General features: G+C 33.6%; 2 protein-coding genes across 2 annotated transcripts; both read right to left on the minus strand.

Moving 5' to 3' along the window:
• Positions 1 to 7499: 7499 nt before the first annotated feature.
• On the minus strand, positions 7500 to 10769 carry LOC127253716 (pentatricopeptide repeat-containing protein At5g57250, mitochondrial). Its single transcript, XM_051278441.1, has one exon. The coding sequence runs from the start codon at positions 10736 to 10738 to the stop codon at positions 7574 to 7576; it is 3165 nt and encodes a 1054-aa protein (XP_051134398.1). The 5' UTR covers positions 10739 to 10769; the 3' UTR covers positions 7500 to 7573.
• Positions 10770 to 21324: 10555 nt separating this feature from the next.
• On the minus strand, positions 21325 to 23742 carry LOC127253502 (40S ribosomal protein S26-3-like). Its single transcript, XM_051278130.1, has 5 exons — positions 23598 to 23742; positions 23416 to 23508; positions 22442 to 22526; positions 22183 to 22316; positions 21325 to 21591 (listed from the first exon to the last, which is right to left on the minus strand). The coding sequence occupies exons 1-5, from the start codon at positions 23598 to 23600 to the stop codon at positions 21526 to 21528; spliced, it is 381 nt and encodes a 126-aa protein (XP_051134087.1). The 5' UTR covers positions 23601 to 23742; the 3' UTR covers positions 21325 to 21525.
• Between the last annotated feature and the right edge of the window lie 1124 nt (positions 23743 to 24866).

Consider the following 24866-nt stretch of genomic DNA (forward strand, 5'->3'; position numbering starts at 1 on the left):
TTCACTTCCTTTAAGGAATGAAATGGAACGGTGAAGTTAGGTGATGATGAGGTTCTAGCCATAAAGGGGAGCGGGATAGTGCAGATAAAATTGCATGACGGTACTGTCAGAAAATTTGACTGTTGGTATGTTCCTGAACTCAGAAAGAATTTGATTTCTTTTGGTACCTTAGCTAAGAATGGTTTAAAATATCATAGTAAAGGTGAGTGGGTGAAAGTCCTGAAAGTTGCTCTGGTAATGATGAATAGAAAACTGCAGTATGGAATTTATTTTCTACAGAGCAGTTCAGTGATGGGAACGACGGCGGTATCCTAGTCCTTGGATAAACATAATGACAGGACAAATTTGTGGCACCGTCGATTAGGTCACATGAGTGAACTAGGGTTGTCTGTGTTGAGCAAGCAAGGTTTATTTGGTGGGGATGTGATAGGTAAAATTTAATTCTGTGAGGTTTGTGTAAAAGGGAAGTAACGCAGGGTGAGGTTTAGTACCGGTCATCACACTTCAAAAGAAATTTTGAAGTATGTTCATTCAGATCTATGGGGTCCCTCTCCGGTGAAATCGCAGGACGGGTGTCCTTACTTTGTCACTTTCATAGATAATTATTCGAGAAAAGTCTGGTTGTACTTTCTGAAAACTAAAGATGAGGTGTTTGGGAAGTTCAAGGAGTGGAAGACCATGGTTGAAAAACGGATGGGTAAACAAGTCAAGACTCTAAGAACTGATAATGGGTTGGAGTTCTGCAACGCTCCATTTGATGATTTCTGCAAGAAATAAGGTATAGTGAGGCACCGCACTGTACGACACACACCACAGCAAAATGGAGTTGCAGAGCGAATGAACAAAACCCTCATGGCGCGTGCTAGGTGTATGCGCATATTTGCTGGCTTGTCTAAGCAATTCTGGGCTGAAGCAGTAAACACTGCTAGCTATCTGGTTAATAGATCTCCATCAACTGCAATTTACTTAAAGACTCCTCAAGAGGTATGGTCCGGTAAACCCTCTGATTACTCTAATCTAAGAATATTTGGATGCCCTGCATACGCTCATGTGAATAATGGTAAGCTGGAGCCGAGGGCGGTAAAATGCATATTTCTAGGGTATACAACAGGAGTAAAAGGTTATCGACTGTGGTGTACATAAGGTAAAAATCCTGGTAAATTTCTTATTAGCAGAGATGTAACCTTTGATGAATCTGCTATGCTTGATCAGAGTAGAGGTTGTGAAAGTATTGCAGGTACAAAAGATTGTGGTGCTAACCAGAGGGTGGAGTTTGAGACTCCTGACAGAGTTGTGTTAGAGAAAAAGCAGCAGGATAATACTATTGATCAATCCGATCAACCAGATCAATCAAAACTTCAAGGGAAACCGGTTGAGGGGGAAGCTGATGAAGCTGGTACTGGGGTTGAAGATTCCATAGCACCAAGAAAGGGAAAGAGAAATATTCAGAAACCAGCTAGGCTTGCAGGATGTGTCAATACGTGTGACATGGATTCTGTTGCTTATGTACTAGCGGTTGGTGATGATCTTGGCTCTGATGAGCCAAAGACATATAAAGAAAGTGTGGCGAGTAAAGATGCAGAAACCTGGATTATGACAATGAATGAAGAAATGCAGTCTCTTGAAAAGAACAAGACTTGGGATCTTGTTGCACTACCAAAAGGGGTGAAGCCAGTGGGATGCAAGTGAGTCTTTAAAAAAAAAAGAGGGAATTCCTGGTGTTGAACCTGCTAGGTTCAAGGCGAGACTGGTGGCAAATGGGTTTTCACAGAAGGAATGAATCGATTACCATGAAGTCTTTTCTCCCGTGGTGAAACACAAAACCATTCGGATTCTTTTGGCAATGGTGGGTGCTTTTGATCTGAAGCTGGAGCAGCTTGATGTAAAAACAGCATTTCTTCATGGTAATCTAGAAGAACAGATTTACATGTCTCAACCGGAGGGGTTCTACAGTTCTAAAGGGACCATGTATGCTTGTTAAAAAAATCTTTGTATGGCTTGAAGCAGTCTCCGAGGCAATGGTACAAGAGATTTGACACATTCATTGTGTCTAATGGTTATGCTCGTAATCAGTTTGATAACTGTGTTTACTCGAATAAAGTTTCTACTGATTCCTTTGTGTATCTGCTATTGTATGTGGATGATATGTTAATTGCAGCTAAGAACATGACTGTAATTAATGACTTGAAGACTCTACTAAAGGGTGAGTTTGAGATGAAGGATTTGGGTGCGGCAAAGAAAATACTTGGTATGGAGATCTGGCGTGATAGAGAAACAAGACGGTTATGGGTTTCTCAAGAAAAGTATATTGAGAAAGTTTTGCAGGCATTCTCTGTTGATCAGTCCAAACCGGTAAGTACCCCTTTGGCGGCACACTTTAAACTTGATCGAAGCACTATACCGGCTACAGATGAAGAGGTTAGTTACATGAAGACGGTTCCATATTCAAGTGCAGTTGGAAGTCTTATGTATGCGATGGTATGTACGAGACCGGATCTCGCTTATGCGGTTAGTGTGGTGAGCAGGTTTATGGCTAATCCGGATAAAGCTCACTGGGGAGCTGTAAAGTGGATCTTGCGATATTTGAAAGGAGCGTCTGATATTTGTCTGGTATATGATGATAAAGGCCATGGTGATGGTCTTGTTGGCTATGCAGACTCTGATTATGGGGGTGACCTGGTGAAACGAAGATCACTAACTTGTTTTATCTTCACTTTGTTTGGATGTGCAGTCAGTTGGAAGTCTACTTTACAACCTACGGTTGCATTGTCGACGACTGAGGCGGAATACATGTCAATGACTGAAGGTATTAAGGAGGGTATCTGGTTACATGGTCTGATGCAGAGTTTGGGTCTGAAGGTGGAGAAACCGGTGTTATTCTGTGATAGTCAAAGTGCTTTGAGTTTGGCTAAAAATCCAGTGTATCATGAGAGAACCAAACATATTGATGTAAGGTTGAATTTTATCCGTGATGTTTTGGAGGAAGACAAGTTTTCTATTCAGAAAATAGCTACAGAGCACAATCCAACTGATATGTTGACAAAGGCGCTACCGACGGAGAAGTTTGAGCACTGCTTGAACTTGGTGAATATTCGTAGGAGGTAAAGCCCTCTCGGGGCATCTGGCAGGAAGGAGACGACTGAGAGATACTGACGAACCTTTGGCAGTTGGAGAAACTCCAAGTCAAGGTGGAGATTGTTGAAACGTGACTTGGATTTAGCGGTCTACCCGACCCTAAACCAAAGCGAAAGGGTTGTTTCAATTGGCAGGGTTTCTTTTAGGCTTATCCTAATTGATAACAAATAGGCTTACGGTTTAGGGTGTTTTGGAGTGCTTATAAATAGACAACTATGGTTTTTAGTCGGATGACACATTGTAAATCTCTGAATCAGTATAATAAAATCTCTCCGGTTCCTGCCCGTGGACGTAGGTTGACACATCGTCACCGAACCACGTAAAACCTCTGTGTTCTTTATTTGCTTTCTTTCTCGTTTTCTCATAACACACGTCAATATTTTCCGTCGGTTTGTTGACGGTGGGACAAAAAAAAAGATAAAGTTTGATTATATTGGGACAAAAAATAATTGAGTTTTGTTATATTGAGACTAAAATTGATAAAAAATTTATATTTGGAAAAAAAATGATGAGTTTTGTTATATTGGAACAAAAAATATAAATTTTGATTATATTATGACCAAAATTGATAAAATTTTTATATTGAGATCAAAATTAATAAATTTTGGTTATATTGATACATAAATAAATTTTTCCTTTTAAATATTCTCCAAAATCAATATATTCATTTTATTTTATGGAGTAGTAATTATACTTTCTATGTAATTAATATATCAATTTATATATAATTTTTTTTCTCTCTCTAGTGTTTGTTGGTATATTATACTCCCTTCGTTCCGGAATTAAATATTCATTTGCTTTTTGCACGTAGTTTTAGAAATATTAGTATTATATTGAGATATAGTAGGAATAAAGTAGAAATGACTAAAATAACTTTATTAGTACGTGTGATATAAATGTAATGATATTTGTATAATATATTGTAAGTTGTAAGAGTATTTGTAATGTTAGGTACATAGTACAGTTACTAAAAAAAAATGAATACTTTGTTATGGGATGGAGAGAATAATAAATTACTTCTAAAAAGGTAAAAAAAAGAAAATATGTATAAATAAAAAAAATTACTCCCTCTCTCTCAGGTAATACGAGACAAAATAATTAAAAAAATATATTAATAAAAATAATTATAAATTAAAATTAAAATAACTAAATAATTTAATTAAATTTTAAAAATTATAAAATATAAAATTTAAACGTATAATCACATTTTAAAAAGTAAAAAGACAAATAATGTAGAAGAGATAAAAATAGAAAATAAAAAAAAAAAAATTAAATAGAAATAGATACACTAGATCATCTTCACCCAAAATCAACAAAAGTGAAATGAATATCTTCTCCGGCATTTCTATCATCCGCTCAACTTCAATCAATAAATACACTTTCAATGTTTTACGTACATCCACCCGAACTGACTATTCCTAAGATATTTTCAAGCTATTTTCTCGTTATTATATCTTCATACCTTTGCATCCAAAAAAATCCTACTAGCGCATAGCGCGCTCATAAGCACTAGTATATATATTGTGCGCTAAGTGTGATTTTGATTATTAAGACTGTATTTGCACAAGTTTTGCACATAATTCTTGAGTTACGAAATTAGATTATGACAATAATTATACAGAATTATTTTTAGCCCGATGGTTTAGATTTTTGGAAAATTTTAAACTTCTAGAAATAATAAAACGGTATGTATTTAATATAATATTTTATGAGAAAAAAATTAATACTCCCTCCGTCTCATTAAAATGTTGTCATTTTTCATTTTTGTCCGTTCCAAAACAAGGTTACCATTTCCTAATTTACTAATTTTACTACCTATTTAACACAATAAATATCATTTCAACTTACACTATATTACACAAATGTCATTATTTTTATATTACACAATACTAATAGGATATTTTCGTCTTTTTCACTACAACTTATTATAATACTAATATCCAAAAATCTACGTGCAAAAAGTAAACGACAACTTTGCATCGGGACAGAGAGTATTATCTTATGAAGAAATTACTGTTGAATAATAGTGCAACATACCTTTTTAAACAAAAGTATGTTTGGTTGTTGGTTATAACCGAGGTTCGAAGTTATGTCTAATTAAATTTAATTTATAATGTAATACATATCACTAAAATAAATTTAAAATGTATGTTTAAGTGTTTTAAAAAATATACATTTCAATAAAATATAATAATACCAATAAATTCAATCTGGATGTCCTACAAAAATGGAAATAGAGATTTCATTGGAAAGATTAGGCTTGGAAACAGGTGGTTGTGAATACTGAAGAAAAGAGAGAAGAATCTCAATGTTATGCTTAGGTTTTGAAACAAATTATATGTCAGGGATTGCGCAATATGAGTTTATGAGAGAAAAATGCATCCAAGAAAAACAAGACCAGAAAAGTTTAAGGAATCACAGTAACCTCCATGGAAAAGCATTGCAAAGTGCCAAGTTTTCTATCTATAGGCATTTCCCAGCTACAATATTAACAGAGAAAAAAGAAATAAAAAATAAAAAATCAAAGAGGGCATGCATAGTCCTTAGGAAATAATTTTTCTTCTGTTATATTTACTCTATAACTGATTATCTGATGGAGTTGCCAATTCCTCTGTCACAATAACCAGATGGGGTCCTGCAAAAAGAAATTGTTGTGCCGTAGGAGATGGTCGGGTGGTGTGGAGGTGGACTCGCGACCGTGATGTCATAGAGTTCAAATATCTGACGCCTCCAAATCACTTAACACACATGGTTCGTCTAAGATTCCTGTAATACAAATTAAAAATTAATTTTACATTCAAAATATCACATGTAACACCTATTTATATCACAATCATACAACTATTACAATTCAAAATTTTTACTATTCAAATCCGAACTCCAAATCCAAACCCCCAAACAAACACACCCTAAAATGGCATGGGAAAATTTGTGCTAAAACATAGATGAGACATGGTAGACACAACTTCAGTAAAAATTATCTTTGAAGATATACCAACTACTTTCATCTACCTGCTTATCCAGAATTCTTGAGAAATCTTTTAAGGACAGAGTCCCAATTTTCTTCCGAAGCATCTATTTGCTAGATGTATTGCTTGACATTTTTCTTCATTAACTTGTAGAGAATATAGTAGCTGCAAGAAAACGCCAAAAAACAATTTCACTGCCATCGACAATCAAATGATAAAACAGCAACACTGAACTTCAAATCTAGCCAACAAACCATATATACAACAACAAAAAAAAAAAGTTCAAAGACCAACGAAAATAGGACAACCTAGCAGAACGGCTGAATGCTAATAAGCCAACACAACCAAAACCTCACTTCTTTTGAAAGCCGGCAGCCATGCTTCGGGGGTTTGATAGGGACACCGGCCTGTGAAGAAGGCATTTCCAGCAAGCTGATCCGACAACAGGCCAATAAAAAAAGCACAATAAATTCTTTATAAGGAAGACAAGAGCACGGTAAACAGAATACCAGTACAGGTACTCACATACAGCAGCATGCAAAAGATGTCTTTTAACATGAATACAAAAGATACAATTTTCAATAACCGTCTGGCCCCTTTATAAAATAATTTTCCTCTAAGCGATAGCAGTGAGATCCACTCCCAATTGCATAAAGTTATTCTATTCCACATTACCATGATAAAAAGAATTCATTTGGCTACGATCGAGAAGACAGATCCTTACCCTCCACGTCCACCTCTTGCAACAGTCACTTCATCACCAGGTTGAGGTAAATCAGCAAGAAGCTTCCCTCTTTCTTGTTTAACAACAGCACCTGCCAACCATGCAATCAGAGCAAGCAAATGAAGAGTAGCTCAAATGAAATATACATAAACAAGAGGATATCAAATCCAAGATAAAATTATAATATCACATCTACCACTCCTTAATTTTCCCAATAGAAGATCCAATAAAGAAAGTGGCTTGATAGACTGTCAACAGATTGAATGCCATCTTATAACTCCTCTTCATCCATCTCTTCATCCTCTTCGACTTCTTCTTCCTCCTCTTCCTCTTCCTCTAGTGTTGAATCTAAAGAGCTACTAAGAATTTGACACCCAAATGAACCCACAATGCTAGCAACCGATTTCAACAAAAACCCGAAAATATAACTAATTCTAGAAAACATGATAAACTACCTCCAAAGCGGCGCCGAGAAGTGAAGGGACTAGAGCAATAGAAGTTGTCGATCTGGAAGCGATGATGCAACGCTAGCAACTTCACTCGATCAAAGAAATGGTCGAGCTAGGGCTTTTTCCTAAGGAGATTAAAAGAAAACGAGAAGGGTGGTAGAATGGTATTTCTAAGTAGCCATACGTACGACACAGTATATATTAGTATTAGATATAACTCTACCTGCCGTTGTGTGGTAGATCAGTGTCATAGAGACAAGCATTGTTTGCTCCTCATTTGAACTTCTTTGAAAAGTTCATGATGTCATGAGCATTTTCATTAGTCTCTTCACTTCAATTGAATTCCCTTTTAAACAAAGTGAACGAATAACCGAATAGAACGAATCGAAATCCTTCAATAGCTCTACTTTTCCATCTTCACCACCACTAGTTCTGAGCTGATTGCGTTGACTGTCGCTGAAAGGCAATGGATCTATTCCTGCTTCGGAATCCGGCACATGGGTAGAACAACTTCGTCCCGTAAAGAAAAGAATGGACTCGACTTCATTAAGCACTGCAATAGCCTCATCCATCCGCCCTTGCTGACAAAGAAACATGAGCATATTCCCCACTGAATCCAATTTAATTTCAAGGTCTACCCTGCGTAAAATCTCGACAAAAGATTGTGTCTGAAGCATCTCTTTTAATACGCTCCGGGACTCTTCCATCCTTCCTTTAGCACACAGCCCTCTTACTAGATGCATTATGCCGTGAAAATCAGGTAGTAATCCTTTGAGCTTGAACTCAAAATACAACTTAAGAGCCCCTTCCATATCCCCTTTCTGGCAATAGCCATTGATCAGAGCAGCAACTGTGAATCCATCAGGCTTAAGAACTCTTACTTCCAAATCATGGAAAAGTTTCATACCTTCCTCGAGTCGACCCACCCTGCAATAGCCATTGATCAATGAATTATAGATGTGTGTGCCCGGGGTGAGATCCTTCGCCAACATTATGTCAAAGAGCATCCTAGCATCATGTAGAAGTCCTTCTCTAACTAAAGCATCAATAAGAGTACCATATGTAACTTCCGTAGGACAAACATTGATCCTCTCCAGTGAATCGTACAATCTAAAAGCCTCAATCAAACAACCCTGATGGCAGAGACCATTTATGACAGAATTGTAAGTAACAATGTTTAGCGCTATCCCTTTTCCCTTTGCTACAGAGCAAACATTCAACGCCTTATCGATATGCTTGCCTTTACAAAGAGCATCAACCATAATTGAGTAATTGAAAACATCCATATTTGGGAGATGGTTTTCAGCACCCACCAAGAGCTCATATGCATCTAAAACTCGACCATTATTTGTCAGTGTCATGAAAATCATAATCGGGATGGTAATGCTCCATTCATTCCCATTCAAGGTTGAGAGGTATACAAGTGCCTTTTTCACATCAAGAAAGCACAGGTAATGCACAAGTATCTTACAAACTCCAACATCAAACATGCCATGGCTTTTAACAAACAAAGGTAACACACTACGAACCAATGGTGTTTTACCTTCACTCAGAAGCTTCCTCAACATCGAATAAAAACACATGCTAGACAACTCTAATCCTTTCCTCCTCATCTGCGACAATATTCCGCACCACAAGTCCTCAGGGAAAACAAATTCCATTTTGGACAGGAAAAAAATAGTGTCGTTGCATATATCGCACAATGATTGATGCTCCACATTTTCCAATTTATATATCATCTTTAAAATACCTTCTGCACCTTTGTTCTCTGCCATCGCCTTGATCAACAACTTACATATAGTCTTGTCCAAAGGCATACCCTTCCCAATATACTCAATGAATACATCTATCGCCATATCTACCAACCCTTTTTTGCAAAGACCGGAAATGATACAATTGTAACAAGCAGCCGAAACATTCAATGACTTCCGGAAATCTTCAAATACCTCAAGTGCCTCATCAATCATACCCACTCTACAATATCCATCAACTAGGGTACAGTATGTGACAGAATTAGCCAAGAGATTCATCGTCGTAAGCCCTCTATAAATTGCATAAGCATAGTCGAACAAGCCTATCATAAGTGTTGCTTTAATCAACACATTACACATTACTATATCCATCGTCACACCAGATTCCTCAACTCGTCTTTTTGTCTCTAATATGCCTAAGGAACTTTGCTCTTGAAGATATCCATGTAAAAGTGTTGTATATGTCACAGCATCCCCAATTATGCCCTTTGAGAAATCATCAGCCTCCATTGTCCTCCCAACTTTGCACAATCCATTAATGACAGTATTGTACGTCACAACACCAGGATTCACACCTTTCTTCACCATTTCATCGAGCAGCTGGAATACAAGGCTGAAATCACCAGTTCTACAAGCTCCATCAATCAAAACAGCATATGTAACTTCATCGGGCTCCATCCCCAACCTCTTAAGCATGCCAAAAATTGCTAACGCCTCATCTAACTTCCCTTTCTTGCAAAACCCCAAAATGATTGCTGTGTAGGTAACCACATTCAGTTCGACTCCCTCTCTTCTCATCTTGTACAAAAAACCAACAGCCTTCTCCACAATTCCTTGCTTCGAAAATCCATCAATAAGCATTGTATAGCCAATGTTGTCCAGCTCAATTTTTCTGTCTGCCATTGATGTAAACCTTTCAAGCGCCTCATGAATCAATCCTTCACTTAAACAAGCATACATCCAATTGCTATAGAACACAACATCAAAAGGCAAATTATTGTCTTCCATCCAAGCAACCAAATCAAAAGCCTCAACTTTTTCCCCCAATTTACAGTACACATTCAGAAGTGCTGTGCAGGTGACGACATTGGGCACTAAATTACCGGATTTTACAGCATTATCATAAAACCTAACCGCAAGTTCATATTCCCCAATTCTTGAAAAACCAGCAATCACAGAGCTACAAACGAAGTTATCAAAAGGATAATTGAACTTATCATCGGACATCAATTCTAACAAATCAATGACCTTATCCATTTTCCCCAATTTGCTAAAGCCAAAAATCAATAAACAAAAGGTGCGAGAAGAAGGGAAGAATCCCTCGATTTCCAAGAAAGATTTCAATAGAGAAAATCCCCTATCAGGATCATGATTAGAAGAACAAACTCCTTGTAACGAAGAATCAAGAACCCGATTCATATTGCCAATCCTAGACTTCACCCGAAGGGTTTTCGAGAAACCAACGCCTCCTCCATATTTATTCTCCTTCAGCAAAGCTTTTGCAAAAATTTTGAGGGTTTGGGTGTCGGCATTGATTTGGTTGGAGCTGAGTTGAGAGAAAATGTAAATAACAGCTTTGAACCTTTGCTTGCTGCAGAGGAGGAAAAGGAAGTTGTTAAAGTCTCTAATGGTCGGAGAATAACCGATTTTCAACAAGTTGGGGGGCGGAAACATTTTGGACTGATTTCTAGGAAGAAGATACCACGCCATCCATGAAGAAATCGTCCCAACTTGAAGGCTTTTTTTTTTTTTTTTTTTTTTTTTTTTTGAGTGAACAACGTTGTGACCTTTGGAGCGTTACGAGCGTATTGCACTAGTGGAGCTGGGCCGGGTCGGGTCGGGTCGGGTGGAAGGTACATGGATTATGGATAGATCCAGACTTGCCCAGTCGAACCGCCGGTTCTCCGGTTTTCCTCCTTCCAACTTTGGTCACTTTTTCTATTTCATTCTTTCTAAAATAATTTATTAAAAAAAATATTTATTTCGTCCACTTTTTTAAGGTTTACATTTGTTTTTTTCGAAAGAATATTTTGAATATTAAGTATAAAAGATAAATATAAATCTACGAAGTAGATGTAGGGATTGACGATTCGTTGATTAATGATATAAATATAATATTCCCCCATTTGTCAGGACAAGGTATTGGAGTATATATTAATAAATTATTAATAATAAATTATGATGTTATTTTATTATTTTTTTTATAAGAGCAGTGTTGGTATTTTAAATATTTTTGAAATTATATTTCACTAAAATATATGCACTGTGGATACCATTTTGTAAATAATTAAAATTTTACTCTCCTTCTTTCCTATTCAAACGTGGTCATTTTTCATTTTCGTCTGTCCCAAAACAAACTTATCATTTTCTAACTTAGTAATTATACTACCTACCTAGTATAATAAATATCGTTTCAACTTACACTATATTATACAAATATTATTATTTTTATATTACACAATAATAATAGTAATAGGGGTGTTTTTTTTCTTTTCACTATAATTTAATATAATACTAATATTTTAAAATGTACATTCAAAAAATAAACGATAACCTTTCTACGTGATGAACGGAGTAAATAAATATATATATATATATATTTATAATAAACTTAAAAGCAATCTTATGAAGTAATTATTGACGATAAAAACAATCATCAATAACATAAATTATTGGCAATTTCAAAGAAGTAATCTATTAATATTACAGAATAAATAATTATAAATATATATATGCAGCTCTTGAAGAATTATAAAATATTTATAGAACAACATTAATTTCTGTCAAATAAAATATGAATAAGATAATAGATAAATATTTCAAATATTTTGTAAGCATATTAATTACTTTATAACACACCTAATATTATACTTTCTTATATTTTTTACTCACAATATATATTTCAATTTTTTAATTAATTTTTATTATCATATGTATATTTTAGTTTTATATTTATTTTTATGATTGATTATAGTCCGTTATATTTGTATTTTTTTAATAATATTTATAGAAAATTGTTCTATTAAAAAATATTGAGTGAACAAATCTTGTTTAAGACTCCCTTCATTTACTTACAGTGTATACATTTACTTTTGACACGGTGTTTAAGAAATAATAGTATTTTAATTATAGTAGATAATTAAAAAAATAGTGTAATAATATTTTTGTCTTTGCTTTTTGTATAAAAGTAACGATGTGATGTAAAGTAAGAGTATTTGTGGAAAAAAATAAGATATTCAATGAAATGTTTACTTTATAATTGAACCCAGGTGGACGGAGGAAATATAATTTTATATTATTTAATTGTGTTAAAATTTAAACTTATATTTATTCAATAAATTGAATTAGTTTTTTAATATTGATTTGAATTAAAAAAAATTAAATGATATTTGTATTTATATATTTTAAATTCTCAGTTAATAAAAATAAATTCAATATTGGTATTATTTTGTAAAATATAGAATTTTATGACTTAAAAATATTATAAAATTAAAATAAAATAATAAATTTAGAATAAATTACAAAAGCCATATATATATAAACATGTTGTTCACCCACTCGTATTCTTCAATTACGATTCATCAAAAATAATATAAATAATATAAAATACTTTTTATAAAAGTCAAAAAAAGTCAAAAAAATAAATATTTATTAAAAAAAATCAAAAATTAAGAATATTCAACTTAAAATAATATATTTTACATTTTTGACATAATTTCTCGTATAATATATCACACCAAAAATTAATCCATCTGAAAACGATGGTGAACGGAGGAAATATAGATCATATAATTGTCATATGTTCCAATTATGATAGGACACATGGATTCAAGATGTCTCCAGGTCCACCTGTCACATGGTTCGCCTAGTGTGACTTGTTTTATCGGACCTAATTTTTAGGGTATTAGGTTCGGCGGAAGTTTACCCGGTACGCAATTTCGAATAACGATTGCAGATTCTCACATCATAAAAAATAAATAAATAAAAGAATCTAAAAGTACGAGCATTCTTTTCAAAAATTATATTTTTCTTATGTAAAATAAATAAATAAATAAATAAAAGCACGAATCCTATTAGATAATTATAATGCTGCAATGGTGTGTTCTTTTTATATAGTAATGAAATTGAATTTATTGCTTAGGGTTAATAGTGGATCAAAAAATCATATACACACTTACGCATTTAAACAATTGTAAAATAATTAGTATGTCTAGTAAATATCTACTTAAACAATAAGTAGATTGATTTCATATATATATATTTATATAGTGACAAATAATAATATATAAATGTAAATAATCACAAACTATTAAATAGTAATAGAAACTATTTATTTATTGATCTCGATTAAATAAAATATTGTTATAAAATATATAACAAAGTATAGTACTACTACTAATAATATATAATAATATAGATGTTAAATGTATAGATATATATATATATATGTCTAGATAGAGAGAGATAAGAGAGGAGGGAGAGATAAAATAGAATCGAAATTAGTGCAAGGAGTTTTTTTTTCATTCATTTTTCATAAAGGCTATTTATAAGCAATATTACATAACATTACTCATCATCAATTGCCATGTGTTTATACAAAATAATGACACATATCCTAATAACTAATGAGTCATAACACTCCCCTTTAGGTGTCATTAACTGTAATGAATACGCCTCGTTAAAACCTTACTAGGAAAAAACCCAACAGGACAAAAATTCGTTAAGGAAAAAGAGTACGTCATTCATGCATTATAAATACTTCTCTTGTTGTGGACATCACTTGAAATGTTGCTCCCCTGATGTGGACATCATTTGAAATCTTGCGACCGACGCATCCCGATGATCTTCACTAATTTCTCGAACGTTGCGGTCGGTAAAGCCTTGGTCAACAAGTCTGCTAAATTTTGGTCTGATTGAATCTACTGTACATTTATTTCACCATTTTTTTGGAGATCATGAGTAAAGAAAAATTTTGGTGAAATATGTTTCGTTATATCTCCCTTGATATATCCTTCTTTCAGTTGCGCTATACAAGCTGCATTATCTTCGTACAAGATAGTAGGAGGATTATCATTTTCAGATTTCAAACCACAATTCTGTAAAATGTGGTGAATCATTGATCTTAGCCAAACACACTCTCTACTGGCTTCATGAATTACTATTATTTCTGCATGATTTGAAGATGTGGCGGTTAATGTTTGTTTAGTGGATCTCCAAGATACCACTGTACCGCCATAAGTAAACATATAGCCAGTCTGAGACTTGGCTTTATGCGGATCAGAAAGATACCCAGCATCTGCATATCCAATCAATTCATGTCGAGATCCTTATGGATATAATAGACCAAGATCAATACATCCTTGGAGATAACGAAAAATATGTTTGATTCATTTCCAATGTCGTTGTGTTGGCATTGCACTAAATCTGGCTAATAAATTTACAGCAAACGCTATATCTGGTCTAGTACTGTTAGCCAGATACATTAGTGCACCAATAGTACTTAAATATGGTACTTCAGGACCAAGTGCTTCCTCATTCTCCTCTTTTGGTCTAATAGGATCGAAAGTTCTAACGACCATTGGAGTACTTAATGAATGTGCTTTATCCATTGCAAATCGTTTCAATACCTTCTGGGTATATGCAGATTGATGCATCAAAATCCCATTTTTCAAATTTTCAATTTGTAGACCAAGACAAAATTTCGTTTTCCCGAAATCTTTAATTTCAAACTCCCTTTTCAAATATTCAATAGCTTCTTGGACCTCTTCAGGGGTTCCAATTAAATTCAAGTCATCCACATAGATAGCTATTATTACAAAATTTCTCCCATTTTTTTTTATAAAAATACACGGACAAATAGAATCATTGGCATATCCCCCTTTCAATAATGATTCACTGAGACGATTATACCACATGCGACCAGATTGTTTGAACCCATACAAAGATTTTTGTAACTTAATAGAATAATATTCTTTTGGCTTTGATTTATATGCATCAGACATACTAAATCCTTCAGGGATCTTCATGTAAATATCACTATCCAATGAGCCATATAAATATGCAGTTACAACGTCCATCAGACGCATATCCAAATTTTCATGTACTGCCAAATTGACAAGATATCGAAATGTTATTCCATCAATTACTGGAGAATATGTTTCATTAAAATCAACTCCAGGTCTTTGTGAAAAACCTTGGGCAACAAGTCTTGCTTTATATCTGGCAATTTCATTATTCTCATTTCGCTTTAGAATAAATACCTATTTATAGCCAACAGGCTTAACACCTTCAGGTGTTTGAGCAATGGGTCAAAAAACTTTCCGTTTTACCAGTGAATTTAATTCAGACTGGATCGCATATTTCCATTTTGGCCAATCTATTCTTTTCCGACATTCATCAACTGATCTAGGTTCTGGATCCTCGTCATTTTCCATTAGATCAAGTGCTACATTATATGCAAAAGCATTATCCATAATTGTATCACTTCGGTTCCAATGCTTTCCAGTAGTAACATAATTTATTGAATTTTCAATAATTTCATTCTCTTCAGAAGAAATTATATTAGGATTAACATCCTCATCAAGTTTATTAGGATCATTTTCTCTAGAAATCTGATCCATGTTACTACCTGTTTCTTGAGGGTTTTGATTAACATTCAAATCTTCAATCCTTTCATTTGTTCCTCTTTTCTTTGGAGGATTTTTATCTTTGGAACCTACAGGTCTGCCACGCTTTAGGCGTACATTTGATTCATTAGCACTTTGTATTTTGTCTCCAGGAATAACAATTTTAGCAGGTACATTTTCAGCAGCTATATAAGATCTAATGACCCTGCTGGCGTCACAAAAAGTATCAGGCAACTGATTTGCTATTCGCCGCAAATGTAAAATTCTTTGTACCTCTAATTCACTTTGACTTGTACGAGGATCAAAAAAATTGAATGATATTTTCCAAGTAATTTTCTTTTTCAGTTGATCAGTTTCTCCCCCTAATACCGGGAAATACGACTCGTCAAAATGACAATCAACAAAACGAGCCGTAAACGAATCACCAGTTAATGGTTCAAAATATTTAATGATAGATGGTGATTCGTACCCGACATATATCCCCAATCTCCGTTGGGGGCCCATTTTTGTACGTTGGGGCGGTGCAATTGGCACATAAACTGCGCACCCAAAAGTTCTCAAATGTGAAATATTGGGCTTTTCATTGTACACTAATTGTACTGGGAAGTAGCTATGATAGCTTGTCGATCTTAATTTTATCAGTGTTGCTGCATGCATAATTGCATATCCCCAAGCAGAGACTGGATTTCATTAGCATAGGTCTTGCAATTAATTGCAGCCTTTTTATAAGTGATTCAGCTAGACCATTTTGAGTATGTACATGAGGTACAGGATGTTCAATGTCAATTTCAATAGACATGCAATAATCATCAAATGTCTTAGATGGAAATTCACCAGCATTATCAAGACGAATTTTCTTTATTGGGTGATCTGGAAACTGAGCTCATAATCTAATTATTTGAGCAAGCAACCTCGCAAATACCAAATTGCAAGTAGATAATAAACACACATACGACCATCTAGTAGATTCATCGATAAGTACCATAAATATCGAAATGGTCCGCATGGTGGATCTACAGGTCCACATATATCACCCTGAATTCGTTCTAAAAATGAAGGGGATTCAGTTCCCACTTTGGCCGGTGATGGTCTAGTTATTAACTTCCATTTTGAGCAAGCAACACATATAAACTCATTTGTATTTAATACCCTTTGATCTTTCAAGTTATAGCCATTGATATTTTCAATAATTCGTCTCATCATAGTATTACTGGGATGCCCAAACCGGTCATGCCAAATCATAAAATTTGTAGACTTCTGGTCTACCAGATATGTTTCAACCACATTAATCTTTGTGCAATATAATTCGGAAGACAATGATGGCAATTTTTCTATTATATATTTATGTCCATGAATTTTGTAACAAAAATTCATTATTTGTCACACTTGATGTCTCAATATGATATCCATTTCTGCAAATATCATTAAAACTCAACAAATTTCTTTGAGATTTACTAGAATATAGTGCATTTTGGATATCAAGTTTTACTCCTTCGGGGAGAAATATTATCGCTCTTCCAGAGCCCTCAATTAACTTCGCACAATCACTTATGGTATTCACCTCAATTTTTCCCAACTTCAGGTTGGTGAAATATTTCTTATATTTCAAAATAGTGTGCGTTGATGCACTATCAATAAGACATGAACTATCTTCCATATTATTCATTATAATGTGCTCAGCATTCATATTTCTTTTTCTGGGAGAAATATAAGAATAAATATATAAAAAATTTGGAGAAAATGCATAGCTGTCATATCATTACAAAATGTAGGGAGCAAAAACTACATGTGTTACAAAAATATCTACGCATATCTATATGCATTTATATCGCATTTCCGGGATTTTCATAGTACCCACCTTCATGGTGTACTAGAAAATCAGATACATCTAGCTGCGTATTATCATTACATTTATCACCCCCATTTCCACTGGCAACATTCTTTGAAAAATTAATTTCTAGGGGATTGGCATTTTCCGGTGCTTTAACTTCTTCAGGCACTTTGTCTTTCTGTTTCAGGGAATTTTGGTACAACTCAACAAAATAAGAATTGGAACGACAATTTCTGAACCAATGCCCTGTCATTCCGCAACGATAATACTTATCCTCGTTTTTCTTTGAACTCTGACTAATATCGTTCTGAGGCCGCTTCATAGGCTTATTTGATTCTTGTTCATCAAAATATCCCTGACGGTAATAAACAAACCTGCCACGATCTCGTCCACGGTCGGCTCCACGTCCACGACCAAATCCACGTTCACGACTAAATCCACGTCCACTGCCTTGTCCGCGACCTCGTCCGCGGTAGAATCTAGGCATATTATTTAAACACTGAGTCGCATTCACTTTAGGGAATGGACTCGCACCAGTTGGCCTCGATTCGTGATTTTTTTAACAATAATTCGTTATTCTGTTCAGCAACAAGTAGACAGGTAATAAGATCACAATATTTATTAAAACCTCTTTCTCGATATTGTTGCTGTAAAACTATATTAGAGGCATGAAACGTGGTAAATGTTTTTTCCAACATATCCCTATCAGAAACATTTTCTCCACAAAATCTTAATTGGGACGTGATTTTGAACATCATGGAATTATAATCAGCAACTGTTTTAAAATCTTGCAAATGCAAGTGTTGCCGTGCATGTTTCGCTTTCGGTAATATAACAGATTTCAAGTGTCCAAATCGATCTTTCAAATTTGTCCATAATTCAAATGGATCTTTCACCATTAAATATTCTATTTTTAGGGCTTCGTCAATATGATGACGCAGGAAAATCATTGCCTTTGCACGTTCTTGATTTGTGCATTCATTTTCACTAATTATTGTTTTCGAAAGCCCCATGGATTCGAGGTGCATTTCGACATCCATTACCCACGGCATATAATAATTTTCAGTAATTGCCAGTGGGGAAAATTCAAACTTTGCTATATTAGACATTGTTAAAAGAAAATAAATACTTACCAAAAATTCCGCAACCTTCCGAGTAATACAACAAAAACAACAACAAAAAAATACGCTATCTTTTATGTGCACTTCCTCGACAAAGCCTCGTGCTGATAACGTGTTATAAAATATATAACAAAATATATAGTACTACTACTAATAATATACAATAATATAGATGTTAAATGTATAGATATATATATATGTCTAGATAGAGAGAAAGATAAGAGATGAGAGAGAGATAAAATAGAATCGAAATTAGTGCAAGGAATTTTTTTTTCATTCATTTTTCATAAAGGCTATTTATAAGCAATATTACATAATATTACTCATAATCAATTGCCATGTGTTTATACAAAATAATGACACCTATCATAATAACTAATGACTCATAATAAATATAAGTAAGTTAACAAACATTTATTTTGAGCACTATGTAAAAAAATATATTGATTACTTTATATATAAAAAATATTTATAAAACTACAATCATTCATTTGACATATATATATATATATATATTTTTTCTCATATAAAAAATGCAAATGATAACTATTTTATGTCAAGTTGATGTAATGTTTCACCGAAATAGTTTATTATTTTAATATATTTTTATAAATGTGCAAGTGTTTATTGACTAAATATATTTACATGTAAAGCCAGTAAAAATTAAAATAACATGACTATTGTATACGAAAATCCATATATTCGAGTCTTACAACAGTTTGATGAAAGGTGAGAGTTTTGTCAAAAGTTCCCTAAGGTATTCCAGAAAGTTTTTAGGTGATCGTTTCATGCCTGAAAAAATTGGAATCGGCATAAAATCGGCCGACTGAGTTGTTTGTTGAGAAATTTCTCGAAAATTTTCAATATTCAATTACAGGAACTAACCAATCATCTGTAGAGTTTTAGTCAAGAGTGACTGAAGCCCACAATGCGCACAACGATGACAAATTGGTGTTACTTAGTTTTTTAGAAAAACTGCAAAAAGAAGTCAAACAATTTCTTATATGTGTAAAAAAAGTAGAAAATTTAGTGGCGCACCAAAACTGGATATAGTAAATAAATTTATTACACTGACTATAATTTTTTTATTTCAGCTACATATGTCAGACAATTGTTTGCGGAGAAAAATAAGGTCAATTTTAAATGTGATCATGTTTATGATCACTTAAAAGATTTCGAAAAATTTAAAGATCGCAATGAGTACGTACCCCGTAGAAAATTTTTATGAAAGCATAATGCAACTCATGTCTCGTCATCATCGGAACATTCAACTAGTAATTATTCTGCGTTGTCTTCATGTTCTATTCATTTGGATGATGAATATGATACTAAAGGATCCTCTTTCAATATTCCGTATGCCAATTTTGAAACTCCACTGGAACAAACGCGTCCCACGGGAGTAAAAAAATTTAAAATGAAAAAGAAAATTGATGAAATTGTTTAATTTGATAATCATGGTAAACAATATCTCACAAGTTGTCGAAACTATGAACATGTCATATGAACAGATTAACACGTATAATGAGCTTGAAAAACAAAAATTATAATATAAAATGCTTAGACGTGATGATGGAATATTGAAAATGAATTATAATAAAGTTTCAGACATAAATATTATAATGAACAACACAAGAAATAATAATAAAAAAGAACAATATAATATCAACAAAATTCGACTAGTTCGTTTTCGCAATTCTTTGATGGCATTGGTGGAAATGGTGGTGACTTATATCCGTACTAAATATTATATATCTTAATTTTAGTGATTATGCAAACTTGTATTTATTTTTACTGATGTTTGTAAGGCCATCTCCAACGCAACCTAAAAAATGAGGTTGCAGCTCCATATTTGGAGATTTACCTCTCCAACCCAACTTCATATCCAACACCATTTTTGGTGTTTGCTACAATGCAATGCCAATTTTGAAGTTTTTTACTTTTTCTTTTTTATTTTTTATTTTTTAATTTTTGCAAATTATAAATTGGTCCCTATAAAAATTAATTTGTAATTTTTTATATTTTAATTGTTTATATTTATTTTTTTAAAATATAAAAAATTGTTTAAAATAATATATAAAATAGAATATTTAGAGAATATTCTTTTGAAAATAGAGTTATGGGTTGAAATTAAATTAACGTGGCAATTGCACTTTTAAAGTTATAACTGCATAGATAAAGTTGTCCGGTTTAAGATAGTCTAATATATTTTATTTTAATCCAATGAATATTGTCGAATTTCTTCTATGTAATATTTTATGTTGTCTTAGTTGATGACTTAACTGTAGTTGGAGAGGAGAGGTATTGGAGGAACTCATAGTTATAGGAAATGCAATGTCCAAATTATGCCTAACAAATAGCTTCAAAGCAAGACCATCTCCAAAATAGCTGCCAAAAAGACACTGCAGTCCCATAATTGGAGTTTGCCCCTCCAATGGAAACACCATTTTTGGTGTTTGTTAAATGGCGTAGTGTTCTTTTTTTTTGGTTTTCATTTAATTTTTAAAATTTTTGTATTTTAATTTTTTTTTAAAGATAATATTAATTGTAGATACAAAAAATGATTTAAAAAAATAATAATATGAAATATTGGAAGAATATTCTTTTTAGAATAAAAAATAGAGTTACATATTAGTGTAAAAATACTGCATCTTTTAAGTTAAAACTACATAAATAGAATTCCCGAGTTGGACCTCAAACATAAATACTAGACTAGACACGTTTGCAAAACTTTGAATAGAGATTTTAAAAACCACTGCACTGCAGTTGTGGAATCAAGAACATGTTGCAGAAATTCAATGACATGTTTTTGCACATCAAGAACAAATCAGATCAGATCATATGGTTTCAAGTCTAATGATGATGATAAACTAGATATCTTTTTCAATCAAAATCATGCCAGGTAATAGCAGATACTCAAATTCAAGCACGAGCAGCAACAGGAGGTCCACCGGGGCGTGGAGCTTGACCTGGCCTAGGCATGTCATCCTGTAGACACAGAAACAGAGCGATAAATCAACTATGACACATTGATGTAGTAAAAGATAAAGAAAACTTGAGATATAAGCTTGCGGGGTCTGTCCCGACTCAAACTCAGAAGATGCAATCACACCAAAGGGCAAATTTCTGCACTATGGCATGGAATTGAATAAATGGCTAAAACTCTAAGCCCAGAAATACACATCTTTTTATGCTAATGAATTGTCCTTCAATCAAGCAAAGGCCAGTTACTGAGGGGACTGTATTCAATTTGGTCGATTCTGGACATATCAACTATGTTACAACAAGGCATGTGTGCTAGATTTAGTATTTGGCGGATACATCTATTAGTCTAAAAAAGTAAATTCAGCATCCACTATCCTCAAGTTTAATTTTAGGGGTTTTGGAAAAGAACTTGTAACAATTGATTTGAATGAGGAAGTTAAACATGTTTGCATAATTGTAAGGCACCGCACGATTATCATCAAATACACAAGAAAATATATTACATTACCTTTAGGTAAAAGAGAAAAAATGAAGTAAAAAAAATATGATTGGCACTATTTGAAGAAACCAATTATGCAAGGATTAAAAACTAACCCTTGGGCGTCTGAAGCGCTGTGGGGGCTCACGATTCCTCCTGTCAGTACGTGAGCGGACACGAACCACCTTGGAGTGAATGGCACATGAGACGCAGTACTGCATCTTCACATACAGCTTGGGAAGGGTATAGGCTGAATTAAGCATAAAATAGCACATTAAATAATATGTACATCTCACTTTTGTGATATAGCTACGGAGAAATAAGCACCAAGCATAGACATGAGGATAACCTAAAACAAATGGAGCAAAATCTTACTATCAAAAGCACATGCTTCTTGGACATCCCTTACAGCAGCTTGCTCCACGATGTTTCTCACCAGAAACCTCTTGATGGCTTTGTCCTATGCAACATAGTCAGTGTAAACAACAATCCAACTATGCTATTGTTTTTTTTTTTCCGAATAAATTCTGAAGCTAGAATAACTGCACAAGAATATTTCAGGAAGTATAGCATAGGCAATCAAGAATTTTCAGAACCAATTACTAATCTCAAAAGAAACTAAATGTATGATGTGATGAATGCATGAATTTTAATAGCTTCCTTTGCAAGTACCAAAATACAAAAACACTTACATTGAACCACATGTCAGAAATCAATTCAGGATTTTACAGATGCCTAAAACTTAATTCGATTATTATATGTGATATATGCATATATGTAACAGAACACTAAACTTAATACACAACTTGTTAATATCTAAAACATAAACAAACCTATCATCATTAAGTGGTATTTAACCATGGATGAGTACCTCCAGGTGATGGCCCCATGAAAATATAACATTAAAGAAGAAAAAACACAACTCCTACAGTTTTAATCAAGAAATTTAAATACCACAATCTCAGCAAGATAAAAGTGATGGTTTGATGTTACTCAACATTATAATTGCAAAAGGCTTCCATTTATTAGTTGATTCTTTATTTGAAGAAGTTTGAATCATACAACCAAATAATCTATTTAACCTCCCAAAAAATATATCAAATTAATTCGCGGCCAAGAAAAACTTTCCGTAGGTAAAATATACACCATGCACTTCCCTTTTCGCCTAGCGAACACAAAAGACATAACCGACAACTTAACAACGGCACCAACAAACAACTGATCAACCAAGTCAATTCCAGTCAATTACCACAACCAGCTTACCCGAAAAATTAGAGCGTAACAACGTAAATAAAAAAATTAAAATAACGAATTCTCAAAGATGAGGCATCAATCGAAACAGGAAATACCTTGGGACAGCATTTCCCGCAGTTAGAGCAGCGGATGAATTTAACATGGCCACGACCATGCTTGTTGCGCCCACCGTTCCTTCTCTTGAATGTCTACAAAAATTCCAACCGAAATTCAAAAAACAAGATCAAAAATCCAAAATCGTTGCGCCAATACACAGCTCGGAAGAAGCCATTCATACCATGGTTCGATCGACAGGATTCGCTTCTCTCGGAGTGAAGGCGCTCCGCCTCAGACAGATCGATACTCCACTCTAGGGTTACAGCCTCCGAAGCGAGCAGCCTCCTACAAGACGAGCAAATTTATACGGCCCAAACCCTAATTTCAATTACGGGTTGTAGATCTGCCCAATCGATTCGAAACCGCCGGTTTCAAACCGAACCGATCTTTCCCTCGAACCGTAATTTCCGGTTCGAACCGTTGGTTTATGTGGATGTGGGATGTTTTCTCTTCTTTTTTTTTTTGCTAGCAGTGTGTCTAGATAATGGATTCAAATCATCTATTCTCATTTCTTCTATGCGTTTTATCCAATCAAATAAAGTCATTTATGATAATATCATTTATTTAATTAATCTATTAAAATCGGGACCAAATTTTCTGTTCCAAATCTCCCTATTCCCTCTGTTCCAACAAGTAAAATTATGACACATTCAAATGTTGCAGTAGTTTCATCGTATAAAAGTACTTAATAAAAAATAACAATTTGTTTGTGGAAATTCACACCAACAAACAATGCAAGAGGACGATTTTGAGAATTATTCTCATAAGTTGTATCAAAAGATATAACATCTTCAAATACGACATAATCAGTTTTTATTCTTCCATCTATCCAAAATATATTAGTTATTGCATCATCATCATCAACTTGAATTGAGTGAAAAAAAAAATTGGCTTTTTTACATGCATCTCTTCTAAATATTTAAGTACTCCCCCGTATTCCAATTTTCATATCCTTAGTTATTTTTTAATGCAAATAATTTCTATAATCTTGTTAAGTAAATCCTAAATCATCACGACCACATGCTTGTTTGATCATATAATCATTTTTCATTTTTATTCAAATGTATTTTTATTTTTGCTAAACATTCAAATTTAGTTTCGGCACGCGAATTTTTAACATAAACATCTCGCTTATCAAGTTTTTGTTTACCTTCAGCACAACAACAAAATATTTTATCAACTAGTTTACCATTTTTTTTGTTATGAAATGTGCTTTTTCTAACACCAAATCCAACTTGTTTAGCATATGCATAATAAAATTCTCCAGCCAAATTTTTATTATCAAATTCCATACCTATTTGAGGAATTTGTTCTTTTGAGATGAATTTATGCAAATAATGAGAATTAAAATTATCAGAATCTGAACCATCTATAATAATGAGATCATCACTTTCTTTGTTGATAAAGGAATTTCCTACAACAAATATTAAATTTAATTTAAAATAAATTG

Source organism: Andrographis paniculata, unplaced genomic scaffold, assembly GCF_009805555.1.
Source record: "Andrographis paniculata isolate CXL003 unplaced genomic scaffold, ASM980555v1 Contig51END, whole genome shotgun sequence".
NCBI classification, from domain to species: domain Eukaryota; kingdom Viridiplantae; phylum Streptophyta; class Magnoliopsida; order Lamiales; family Acanthaceae; genus Andrographis; species Andrographis paniculata.

Coding starts and splice junctions, on each gene's coding strand:
- LOC127253716 (XM_051278441.1), bottom strand. CDS start 10,738: ATGGCGTGGTATCTTCTTCCTAGAAATCAGTCCAAAATGTTTCCGCCC.
- LOC127253502 (XM_051278130.1), bottom strand. Junction 22,317..22,441: donor AGAAGCATGTGCTTTTGATA/GTAAGATTTTGC, acceptor TGCTTAATTCAG/CCTATACCCTTCCCAAGCTG. Junction 21,592..22,182: donor AGCGCTTCAGACGCCCAAGG/GTTAGTTTTTAA, acceptor CTGTGTCTACAG/GATGACATGCCTAGGCCAGG.